The sequence below is a fragment of the Anser anser genome, assembly GCF_964211835.1.
Source record: "Anser anser genome assembly, chromosome: Z".
Taxonomy (NCBI): domain Eukaryota; kingdom Metazoa; phylum Chordata; class Aves; order Anseriformes; family Anatidae; genus Anser; species Anser anser.
This window is the reverse complement of record NC_139723.1, coordinates 31,373,889-31,386,220: the sequence shown is the minus strand read 5'-3', so window position 1 is coordinate 31,386,220 and position 12,332 is coordinate 31,373,889. Positions and strand designations below refer to the sequence as shown.

The 12,332-nt window shown below is 35.1% G+C and overlaps 1 protein-coding gene across 4 annotated transcripts in view; it reads left to right on the top strand.

The window, feature by feature from the left end:
• The window catches only part of LNPEP (leucyl and cystinyl aminopeptidase), a 65,527-nt gene extending 54,362 nt beyond the window's left edge, over positions 1-11,165 (top strand). For 3 of the 4 annotated variants that reach the window (XM_083817038.1, XM_083817039.1, XM_083817040.1), the window contains 6 exons: positions 531-687; positions 1,879-2,063; positions 2,662-2,823; positions 3,625-3,765; positions 4,755-4,836; positions 5,806-11,165. In XM_083817038.1, the coding sequence (XP_083673164.1) occupies positions 531-687; positions 1,879-2,063; positions 2,662-2,823; positions 3,625-3,765; positions 4,755-4,836; positions 5,806-5,937 (859 nt within the window). In that variant the 3' untranslated portion in view covers positions 5,938-11,165. Of the gene's footprint in view, positions 1-530; positions 688-1,878; positions 2,064-2,596; positions 2,824-3,624; positions 3,766-4,754; positions 4,837-5,805 lie in introns of those variants that run through there. The other variant, XM_083817041.1, reaches the window with a different exon arrangement.
• Positions 11,166-12,332: the final 1,167 nt, after the last annotated feature.

Here is a 12,332-nt window from a genome sequence, read left to right as displayed (position 1 = left end):
GTTACATGTTATCTCCCTGATTTTTTTATCAGCATCCTCTTATTTAAATCACATAAACATATGATTGCTTCCATTGCTGGAAGATGTTGTTTCCTTTGGTGTCTTATAGTCTGCATAGAAGGCTATTTTTCTGCCCTCTGTTAATTAATATTTCACCTTAGAGAAGCAAGCTGTTTGCTGCTCATTTTTTTTACTGGCTCCTATATTGTCTTTCTCCATTAGCACTACAGCTGAATGTTCTGGATGGCCTTTTAGACAGCTGTTTCCTGCATCCAAATACCCTCTTTATGATAAATATTTTCTGAAATCAGTTTTACCTCTTCTTATCTATTTTCATTTTTGTTAATTGAAGGCATGTTAGCGTCACTATCTTCTTGCTGATATTATATGATAAAAACCTTGACATCGAAACCATTTCTTATTACTTTATTTATCAATTCTTCTGCTAGTGTAATGAAGATTATTGTGACTTGGGTAAAGCAGGCAGCATCACTTAAACCATTTTAATGTTTGTGTTCATTGACCTACAGTCTAGGAAAAGAGCCTTTGGAAAAGGCCTTTGAGCTGATCGATTACCTTACAGAAGAGAGCAGTACCGCACCACTCACTCAAGCTTTGTTTCAGCTGAGTCTTATCTACAACCTTTTAGAGAAAAAGGGTGAGCAACAACTGGCAGCACGTGTGATGGTATGTACTATTTTCTTGGAAAATATGGTTTAAAATAATTTGTCATAAAGTTGTTTACAGTTTAATTAGTGTTGACTGTTGAATGTATTATTCAGTAATTCCATGAAGATAGACTGGATTCTAGACAGTTCTTAGTCTTACATGCTTTTGTTAAATAGAAAAGATCTACTGCAATGCTACATTTTGTGGACTGACTTTAGTTTTTTTTCAATGTTTTTTTAGGGATTGTAATGCAGTGCTAACCCAGTGTTGTGTGGGGATTTACAGCAATAGGTATAAAGATCAATTCAATACAGAGTCTATGACACTTTCTAGTACGGAAATGTTATTTCCAAAAATCACTAAAGTGGATGGAGATCATTGATCCAATTGCTTTACATAGGTACAGTGAGGGGAGGAAAAAAAAGCAAAGTTATTGTCTGTAAAAATAAAAATACATTAATGGACACATTGTGTCATGTGACAATACACATTGTCCCATTCCAGATATGTGTTAGACTAACATGATACAGTGCTACAGGCATAACAGTGTAGTCTCAGTTCTTGCTGTGGAAATGTGTTTCATTTGTCTGTTCTGCCTTGATATTTAGAAGCCTCCTTTCTGTATTTATCCACAGGTTTAAAACGAACCTTGGAAACTTGAAAGAAACAAAAAAGCAACTGCTATATTTTTTTTTCTTATCTAGTATTTATTCAAGGATTTTACCAACCATTATCTACTGTAAAAAGCAGCCCAAGCTATGGTTGCCTGCATTTTCTATTAAATTATAATAGTTTATATTGGAATGTCTCAGCTGAGATGTGCTAGTTGGTGGGGCGCCTTGTTTTTTCCAAGCTACAAAACTAGAAAGGCATAAAGCTTTGTCTATGCTAAACTAAGGAATGTTAACTGTCACTTGATGGTGTTAAAAGCAGTTAAACAGACAGAACTTGTAGTTAGTTGAGATCATGAGCTGACTATGATTTTGAATTCCAGTAGCTGGAAAAATGGTCTTCAGTTTGACTGTGTAACATAAATGTAGACCTGGCCTGTCTTTCAGATCCGTGTGGTATCTGTTATTTATTCATATAGATAATGGGGCAAAACTACTATGTTTAACTTACACAGTTATAAAACTTAACTTATAACTTTGTATGTGGAAAATTCTCTTGGGAAGAATTAGTTATTGCTAATAATTTTTCCTCCTTTAGTATAGAATAGAATACCTGCTTGGAAATAAAATTGACCAACAGCATTGGACAGATAATGGGACTTTGTCTGAACGAGAGCTCCGGTCAATACTACTAGCTTTTGCCTGCACCCATGGTATAAGACAATGTAGAACAGCTGCCACTGAGATGTTTGAGAAGTGGATGAAGTCTAATGGAACAATGAGGTACCACAAAAATGGGCTTCCACTATTCTACCTACCTACATATTATCCTGTTACTCTGCTATCTGAATATTGATAAAGCTCCTCATTCACTTACTGTTGCTTGTCTAAAAGTAGTTGCAGTTTTAAGATGAGAGGGAAAACTGTGCCAGATTTTAAAATTTTGTTCTGCAGTCTCCAATGTGACTGCAAAACCATCTACAAATTGTTTTCATCTGTGTTTCTTAAGCTGCGTACTCAAGGATAATTACTTAGTAGCAGCATCATAGTATACCTTTGTCTCTTGCAGAACTCATTCTTCTCTGGTTTCCTGTGTGTTTTGTGCCGTAGAAAATGATACTGATTTTTGTACCATTTGCAGTGCTTTCATATGACTAATATAATTTGCTTTTTCCCAGTGAGTTAAAATATTAGAAAGGCATGAATTCATGTGTCCAGCAAACTTAAAATTGCTACAGAAATAAATTGCAAAAATGAGAGGCATCTCTTTCAAGCTAATCTTTTCATTTTGTAACTTTTCTTCCTTCTTTTCTCAGATGAACTTTTTTGTCCCCCCTTTTTTGTTTTGTTTTTGTTTTTTTGATTTTTTTTTTCCCTGTAGTCTGCCTAGTGATCTTATGAAAGCCATATTTATAACTGGAGCCAAAACTAATGAAGGCTGGGAATTCCTCCTAAAGATGTACTCCTCTTCAGTTTCTGAAGCAGAGAAAAGCAAAATGATCGAAGCCTTGGCCAGCACAGAAGATGTCAGAAAGCTGATCTGGTATGAAAGACACAAAGTTCTATGTTGTGTAAATTAAATGTTGTGTTTTTCTTTTTAATTGTTGAAAAGGAAAAAAAAATCTGAATACTAAAGAAAATCTAGCCAGACATTTTGTACGGGCTTCCATAAACATGACAAACCTGTTATTTTTCACTTCAAAATAATGTATATAATAGAGTAGGTTAAAAAGATGAACTGTGGCAAGGTGGAATATACACAAAGAAAAAAATGGACTTAAAAGCTTTGTGCTATTGGTGAAGAAAATTGCAGATTTTGTGATAATGGTAAAACAGATTGCTCACTGAGTCTTCAGAGATTGTTACATCTTCATATCCAAGACAATAACTGTTTGTGTGTGTGCGCGCTGTTTTTTAATATTTGTCTTTCTTTGACCTTACATTATGCTCTTACACATTTTTATAGACTAAATCTTAGTATTACATGGAGGACACTAAGTGTGTCCTGGTAGGTGATTACTGTTACTCCTGCTTTTCTCTCAACTTACCTGTGAATTGTTTTATCTTACAAGTTGTGAAAATTTACTCCATCTTTTCCAACAGCAATGAAAATTCAGGTACTTGGTTTAGAGCTAAGATCACTCTGTTCTTGGAAACTTAAACTAAATGAATACAGTGGTTATAAAATGTAGCATCCGTGTGCTTTAGATGCCAGAAGATGATTGCTGTTTGATCTTTTACATAATCTTTTCCATTGAATTCAGGGCTACTAGTAGAACCACATGAAAATATGAATAAATAGGATTTTTTTTTCCTGTCCTTTTTCATATGCTTTGTCTTTTAGGTTAATGCAGAACAGCCTTGAGGGAGAAGTCATCAGGGCACAGGAGCTTTCACATATCGTAGCAACTGTTAGCCAGAGTTTGCCTGGATATTTGTTGGCCTGGGACTTTGTTAAAGAGAACTGGGAAAAACTTACAAGAAAGTAAGGCTTTTGATATAGCTTTTCACACCCACATTGCCAAAAGGACCACTATTATGAAGTGCAAGTGAATAAATAGTTTGCTTCATATAAGATGACGTTTATTATAACTTTAAAGCCTGTTTTAAAATTAGACTTTGCAAAAGTAAAATGGACAATAAATTTTAATCTCACTTAACAGTTGATGGAACATTGAGGCCTCTTAGAACCTCACAGTTATTCTAGAAAATCTTGGTTTGAATTTCTGTTAAGAGTGATGTCTCAGACTAAGATGGCTGCTGGAGCTGTGGGATGTTTTGTGAATCAAATGCGTTCACAAGTAAACCCAGGCAGTTCATTCAGCATCTATTTATTCTACCTTTCTATATAATCCAAAAAACAAATAAGCAAAAAAATATCCACTTGCTTTAGAAATATGTTCCTCTTAACTGTTCTTGAAATTGCAGAGCTGGCCTACGAATCTTCAAAAAGCTGACAGTACTTAGAAAATGATATTTCTAAATCCTAGTTGTGATTTGGAACAGTTTCACATTGTTAAAAATGCTTCTCCTGGATGAAAATTCCTGCTTGCTAAAGCAGGAGTAATTAATAATCAATATTACAAAATTACTTGGCTTGAAATGATTTCTGGAGACAAATTTGATTGCTTATTCAACAATTTGATTGTTGAATACATACCACAAAAGTAGACATTTTTCTTCGATGTGTGGTGTCCTCAGTTCTTTAGTGTTTTGAGCTGGAATAGAAGTTTGAAAATTTTCCTTGTTGTTGGCTCTGAAGTTGAATTTTTATAGGGGTTAGGTATCTTGAGGCTTGGACTGCTAACACCTTGTATCTCTTCAAAAAAAAAAAAAGAGATGTAAACTTGAATTTAGATGCTTCTAATGATTTCCAAATACTGAAACAGAAGAGGAGTTAGAAATAAGAACGCGTGCATATACTGAACCTGCATGTTAAAATGGCTTCTAAGTTTTTTCTTCTTTGTATTTCAGGTTTCATCTAGGCTCATATACTATCCAGAACATCATTAGTTCATCAACTTCTCAGTTTGCAACAAGGGTGCATCTACTTGAGGTCGGTGGCTTAATCAATCAGAAAATCATACTTTCTAGTGCCAGTGCTGTCCTCAGATATTTTGGGGTAGAGGAAAACAGTTATTTACTGTCACTAAAGCCCTCTTTCAAGGATATACAGCTATTTCTATCCCAGTGTCAGACATGGGAAGTATGTACATAAGCATGTTGAAGATTACATTCTGAATCAGCAGTAGAGCTGAATATACACAGTCAAGCACAGCTATCTGTTCATATTGCTCTGGTTTCCTGTTCACTGGAACGCTCTGTCTCCCAAAATAGTCATAACAAAATTCTGGTTTAGACCGCGTCAATAATCTATGCTTTCTGCATCTGTGGAATGGCATAGGGAGCCATTAAGATTTGTTCTAGATTAGTTTGGCTGTCAACAATCCCAGAGAGCTGTTGTGCAGGTTGAGTATAAGCTAAGATCCAGGTACTAGTTGTTAGAAATTTGAGTCTTAGCTCACAAGGCCCTGAATGTATGGTGTCAAGAGTGGTTTGTGATTTAGTCTAATGTTTCATTCAGAAAATGGGGTAGAGATGGCTTCTTATTGTATGAGCAATAGGATTTTAAGTGTAAGCATTGACAGTTAAAATGTTGGGTGGAAGTGGGGGTCATTCCAGAGGACTGCATGGGGTCACTAGCAACAATCAGTTCTTTTTCACACACAAAAAAAACTCTCTTTCTAGAACTTTGAGTGCTCTGTGATTCCTCTGTAATTAATGTGATGAGTTGAGTATCTATTTATTGGTAAACTAATTTATTGAAACCAAATGGGTTGTTGCTGCTGTTCCCATGAAAGATGTTCTTGCATTTTGAGAAGCCAACTCTGAGAATTTTGCTTGCTGCGTGTGTATGATTCTCTATTTCCAGCACATGTGTAGCCTTTGCTTCTGTACCTATTTCTGAGGTCTGTGTTGATTTTTATTAACATTTGCTTTTTCTTTATTTTTCCTTGTTATACAGGTGAAGACGTTTTTTGAATCAAAGTCAGAAGAGAGTTCTAAACTGCGTTGTGTAAAAGAGGCACTTGACACGATTCAGCTCAATATCCAGTGGATGGAGAGGAACTTAGCAAAGCTACAAAAATGGCTGTAGTGCACGTAACACTATGGAGTGTCAGCCATTTAGGAAATCTGTGGACAGTTGCTCTGTTTCTTTTGCAAAAGCCAGGGTGAAACCAAGCATTGCTGCAACATTGTTTGCACTATTAGAGAGTCTAGATAGCTCAGGGCATGTCTCACATAAATTTTGATTTCCCTTGAAGCATTTATGAGCAGGATGTATTTATTCTGAAACTGTTTTCATCTATAGACCAAACATCTCCATAAATTATATTATATTATATGAAATTTAGTACCCTTTCATTTGGTTGTCATGTTCTAATTTTTCAGCAGCGCGTTGATATTGACAGATAAGAGCAGAAAGAAAGAAAGTTACCATGAACTGTTAGCTTTTTGCAGACTGCTGGGTAATTAGTAGGGCTTTGTTAATGCAAAAATACAGGTAGTTTCCACATTTGTAGATAGAGAAGCTGTTGTGAAACAAAGTCATGCGTAGGATACATAAGTATTAGAGGATCTCTTAAAGTACAGCAGTTTGAGGAGAGGTAAATAAGGTCTGGATTTGAATTCAGTTTGGACTTTTGATTTTTCACTGTGTTTAGGAATTACATGAAAAATAAGAATAATACGTCATGCTAATCATACACACTTTGATGTTTAAAGTGGCTGGGCACTAATAGTCTGCATGGAAGGGAGAAAGCCAGACAGCAAAAACAAATGTTTTAGAGATGGAATTTCCAAAAACATTGATGGGGCCTTGGAACTTTTACTCTGGATTTATTAGACATTTTTGAGAACTGTGTTGTTAAACATTGGAGTGTAACTGATGTTGCTGCATAGATCTGTGAGCAACTGCACAAAACTGCCATGAGAAGTTGTTAACAGGCTGGTTTATCTGTTAGACTGACTACTGATTTGTCTGCTTCTGACTACTGATTTTTAATTTCACCACTTGTTCCAGATGTCCTGCAATAAGTCAGTGTATCAGCCACTTCATTTGGTTAAGTTTATGCTTTTTTTCCCTTGCCTGTTACCTTTGATATCACAGTATAATTTGTGTACATTGCTTACTCAGTATAGCTTTAGAAAGCTTCTCATTTAGATTTTAATGGTTTGTTCTACTGTTGTGAAAAACCTTGTGTGACAAATCTTCATACTCTTTAAAAGAAGGGGATCTAAATCTTCGTACTTCAAAGGAAGGGGATCTAAATCATCATACTCTTTAAAAAAAAAAAAAAAAAAGGGGGGGGATCTAAAAGCAGAGACGTGCCACATTAGAAAGCCAAAATACCAATTGTACAATCTTGTCTTTCAAAAGTAGTGAGAGGCCATTTTTGAGGTATAGCATGTACATAAAACATATACAAGAGTAATCATACTTGTTTATGTGGAGTTCTGATGTTTTCAAATGTTCATTTCATTACTGTTGCACCTTTTGTGGATTCATGCAAGCAGATTCAGACCCGTTGTCTTATCAGCATCCAATATGTGATCCAATATGAAAACATTAATGGTTAAAAGTTGAAAATTTTGAACAACACAAAGTTTGAATTTCAGTCACAGCAAATTCTGAAGAAGATAGTAATTTGAATGAGAGTTAAATTAGTGGACGTGAAAATTTGTCACAGGCAATTCAAACTGAAGGCTTTAATTGATGAAATTGCAGCACTGGCTGCTTATTTAATTAGAAGAAATTGTAAGCTGTGATTGCTTAAGCCATGCCATACTTTTCCCATCCTTCCAGAATGGGAGATTCTTTCTTGGAAAAGAAATTCCTTATGTTTTCACCAGTTCACATTAAAAACTACGTCTGCAGTTCTAATCTTGAAATTATTAGAAAGTGTGTTAGATTCTCAGAGTGCACAAACGTTTGTTTGCCCCAGAGGCCCAGAAAAGAGCAATTTTCACAAGTACTGAAGAAAGAATGTAAGCACTGAAAATAGGTCATACTATCCTAATTCCATAAATTATGCAATTAGAATGGTAATTAGCTATGCTCTCTGATTATTTTTTTTACAAACTTCCATGTCTTGTGGTATTATTTGTTTATTTTAAACCTTTATGCTCTCTGCAGAAATACGAATTCCATATTTGTATATGTGTGTATATATGTAGTTGTCATCTATTTTCCTTTACAGTCACTTGTTAATATTAAATGAGAAAACAGTAGTATGCTTTCACTTTTCTATCCCCCTACGCTTCTTTTTATTTCAGCCCTGACTGTGGTACTGAGGCATATAAAATTTCAAATGGAAACTCCAGAGGAAGATCCCATCTTCCTCCTGATTTCTGCTGTAGGATTATAGCAGTGTAAGGTTTTATTCAGATGCTTTACTGATAATTAGTTCTTTGCAAGGAAATAGCATGCAGCTGAGTTTTAGATTGCAAACTGTACCAAGAACGTCTGGAAAGTCAGGGGAGGGGGGGGATGGTTTTTGAATAATTTTTCATTTCACTTTTTGCTGCATTTGATGGCTTTTTTTTCTAATAGGTAATAATTTCAGTGTATCCGTTGTAGAGGTTTTTAAGTTATTTTTCTGTCATGGAGTCTATAACCTTAATAAAAACTGTGCTGGAGTCCTTCTTCCAAGGGAAATGCTTAAATATACTCCTCTGTTATTGAGATTATTGGGAACTGATGAAGGGTGGAATGGCTAAGGCATGAGCAATGAATTGCCCTTTAGAGCCACATCTGTCATGCCTTACTGCAAAGGAATGAAATCTTGCTAGTTCCTTGAGTTTTCTTTGGCTTCTGGTCAAATGAAAAACATATTGTAGCCAATAGGACCTCTTTACTTAATTTCCATAGTATTTTCTAGCTAAAACTTACCGAGCTAATGTTTTTTATATATCTTACGCCATTCTTATTTTACAGCAGAAGAGCTTTGCAGTGAAAAGCTGCGAGTTCAAATGCTACTAGCTTTGTATCATCTCCTGCAATGTAAAATTACGGGGTTTAATAAATTGGAACTACAGTATATGTTCAGATGGGCTACATCAATTACTGTCTTCAAAGCCATTATGTACTGATTGTCTTGTTACTTTCCAGTATCCTCTGTTTATAATGAATGCACTTCTTATTTTAAGAGCTAATTGCGGTGAAAAGCAAATATGCATGTATATATTTTTTTACTTCTATAAATAAATACTTTTCCTATGTAAAATTAGCCTACCAGGAAAAGTATAAGCAAGCAGTTGAGCTCTTAACTTTGTCTCTGGAAAAAGGATTGCTCCCTCTGCCAGCTCAGCTTTTATTTTTATTTAGAGATGGAAAAAGTGCAAGCAGTATAGGAAAAGCATGAGACTTCTTCTAATATGTGAAAAGACGGTAACATGGAATGAAGGAGTTTAAAATAGGTCTAGTTTTTCTGTGTAACTGGTCATAGAGGCAAATAGTCATTGTGCCTTATGGCTTATAATTGAAGTGATACACTAGACAGTATGTTAGAATAAACATCCTGTTTTCCTGCAGGAGCCAACTGAGGTCTTGTTCTTAGAGGTTGAGAATTGTTTCTCTGAGCACTATTCAGCGTTGCTAACGGGAAAGCAGACTACAATTGCTGAGGGTTCGTCCTTATTATACAGATTGTTTCACAGGTAACTGAAGTTTGTCAGAGGGAGTACACTGAGCAGTGTTGGCTTTTGTTGCATCCTATAAATACGATATAAAACTGTACTTCAGCATATAAATTTTCCAGTTATGGAACTACTACATACATGAACTTTCATAAAATAATGTTGCATCTCCTCCTAAGTATTGTATTGATGTCAGGCTCATTCTGTTGTAAACTAATCCTTCTAGAAGAAACTAAAACTTTCTTCTTGTCCACTCCTATATGGAAATCACTCATTTGCTAGAGAGACAGCTTGTTTGGACTGGAATTTCTGCATTAATTATCAGACTTGGCACTCAGAATGTGTAGAAAGTTACTGTCTACCATAGAAAGGAGAACTGTTCAGATCTTGTAGTATTTGAGACACTTAATTCTGAACATACATTGTAGGAATGATCTATGAAAAAACTAATCATGGGAGTAATAATTTTCTTTTGTTGGCTAACAGATGTAGGAAGTGTAACTTGAATCTGTATCTTTTACCTGTTCTCCCTTTGGTGGAACATTCCATTTTCTGACAGGTTGTACCATCCTTCCTTTGCTTTGCTGGAAGATATTCTTCTTTGCACTCTGAAATTTAAATTAATGCTCAGTAACCATTCTTATTTGTATGCACTTGTTGCATTCAGTCATGTATATTTTAGCTTTTCCACATATTCCTGATTCATGCGTCATGTAGTACATTCAGTTCTCAACATGCTGAACATTTATTGTTTGACATTTTGACAAGTGCATACATAAACTTATTTTTAATAGTTATATTTATACCTATCACTTTCATCAAGATGCTACTAAATGTTCAAAGATTTCTGTTACTTTTTTATGTCATGGAGTCACATGATTTCTAGAGGGGAAAAAAGTACATTTACCATAGTAAACTCTCAGGTCATATTGCTAAAGAATTTCAATCTCTAATTTTGCTGTGTTGTTTAAACCTGCTGTTGTAGTAGATATATTGACTTTTATATGTGACAATTTAACTTTGTTTCATGCAGAATAGGAGGCAGGCATCTTTTTTTTGAATTAGTAATGGTGGCATTAAACAAATCACAATACTATCTTAAGTATATAGTTTTATAAAAAAAATAGAGTGGCTCAAATGGATTGAAACACAGTAATTCGAATTGAACTTGTAAAAATGAAGTACAGATTTTCCATTCCAAGAATTGGAGACTGGAGGAGTTTGAATATATAGTGTAAAACAAATTTTTGCAGTGAGAACTGAGCCCTGTCTTCATTAAGGCAAGGTTAAGTTATGTATCCCTGAAAAATACCTTAAAAGTTAATTTGGAAATGCTGTATACTGTAGGTACTTGTAATGGGTTAGTCTTTGTATTTTAAACACTGTAAAAATATATAAGACAATGTAAATTCACAGGTGTCTGAACTGTGAGTGGTAACATTTCAGGTTGTAAAATACCTGCTTTCAGATGGGGATTTGAATATTGTTTGTGTGTGTGTGTGCGTGTGTATGTATTGATAGATATAAAATATGCAAAGTTGTCTGTTTCATTTGTAAAGGGAAGAGAAGCTTATTTTCTTTATATTTCAGAGAAATGTTTTTGCATATTACCAGCACTGATTTGAAAGGCATGTGTACTGCAAACACTATTGCTTTTTGTGAGATGGAAATAAAGTATTTCAATATAAGCTTTTCTTTGTGATAGTTTTAAAAATGTCATAAACAAGTTTTGTTTGAAAGTTCGTAACACCTTAAAAAAAAAATCAAACTCTGCACCTCACTATTTTATCTGCAGCAGAACTTTATGGATAAATTCCATCCATCAAAATCTCACCAGTATCTAATTACAATTAAAAGGTAAAAGCCATTTTTGGATTTCTTTCTTATCTTAACCAAAAGACAATAACACTAAAAGATTGTCATATGAACTTGAATTGCTTGAACAGTAGAGTACTTTGACAGTTCAGATTCTCAGCGTTAGAGCTCGCAGTCCTTAATCTCAAGACAGGTCTTGGCACTTGTGTTTAAAATTGTTTAAGCAAAGGTTGGGATAAGTGGAATCCTAGGAGAGCAGCAGAAAGAAATTGGAAAAAGTGAAAAAATGCTGACATCTCCAAACTGAGGGAGGAGGCCAGGTGGAGCAGCTGGGACTGGAAGTATGCACTGTCAAATTTTCCCAGGAGGCAGCAGTAAGGAGCAGAGAAAGCTCTTTGTCAGGTATAGGACAGAGGAAAGTTCATGCAATTCCATGTGCTCAAGAGGGTGTGAAAAATTTCATGGGCCTCTGATCAGGAAAAAAAAAAAAGTGTAGTGAACTGAGAAAAGCATGGGAGAGATTGAACTGAAGCCTGTGGCAGGCTAAAAGTATAATTAAGGTTTGAGAAACATATTTTGGGTAGGATGGTATAATCTCTGCATATTGATGTATTTATTTATGATGCTGGGTAGGAGATTGAATAACACACAAAAATATAATGTAACCTGAGAAAGTACATAAAAGATATAACAAAAGTGAGAAGTTGTTTTAGCTGTTTGCATTTTCATGTGAATAGAGAATTCTTTGAAGCATAATATACTTTGGATGAAGATTTGCACCCAATGCAATTGATAGAAAGGGACACAATTTCATCCCCCTGTGCTGATGGCTGGGAGATTCTTGGTTCAGGCACTGACTGACGCAGGAACCTGAGACCTCCTCCTCCTCATGCAGTAACACAAACTGCCTTTCTAGTTCTATTCTGACTCGTAGGGACTCTTAGTGTGAACTCCATACATTAACTTCTTGCTTTTCACATTCAAACATACTGTTCATACGGGAAAAGAGCTCTATTTAAAAGAAGGATTTCTGACCTA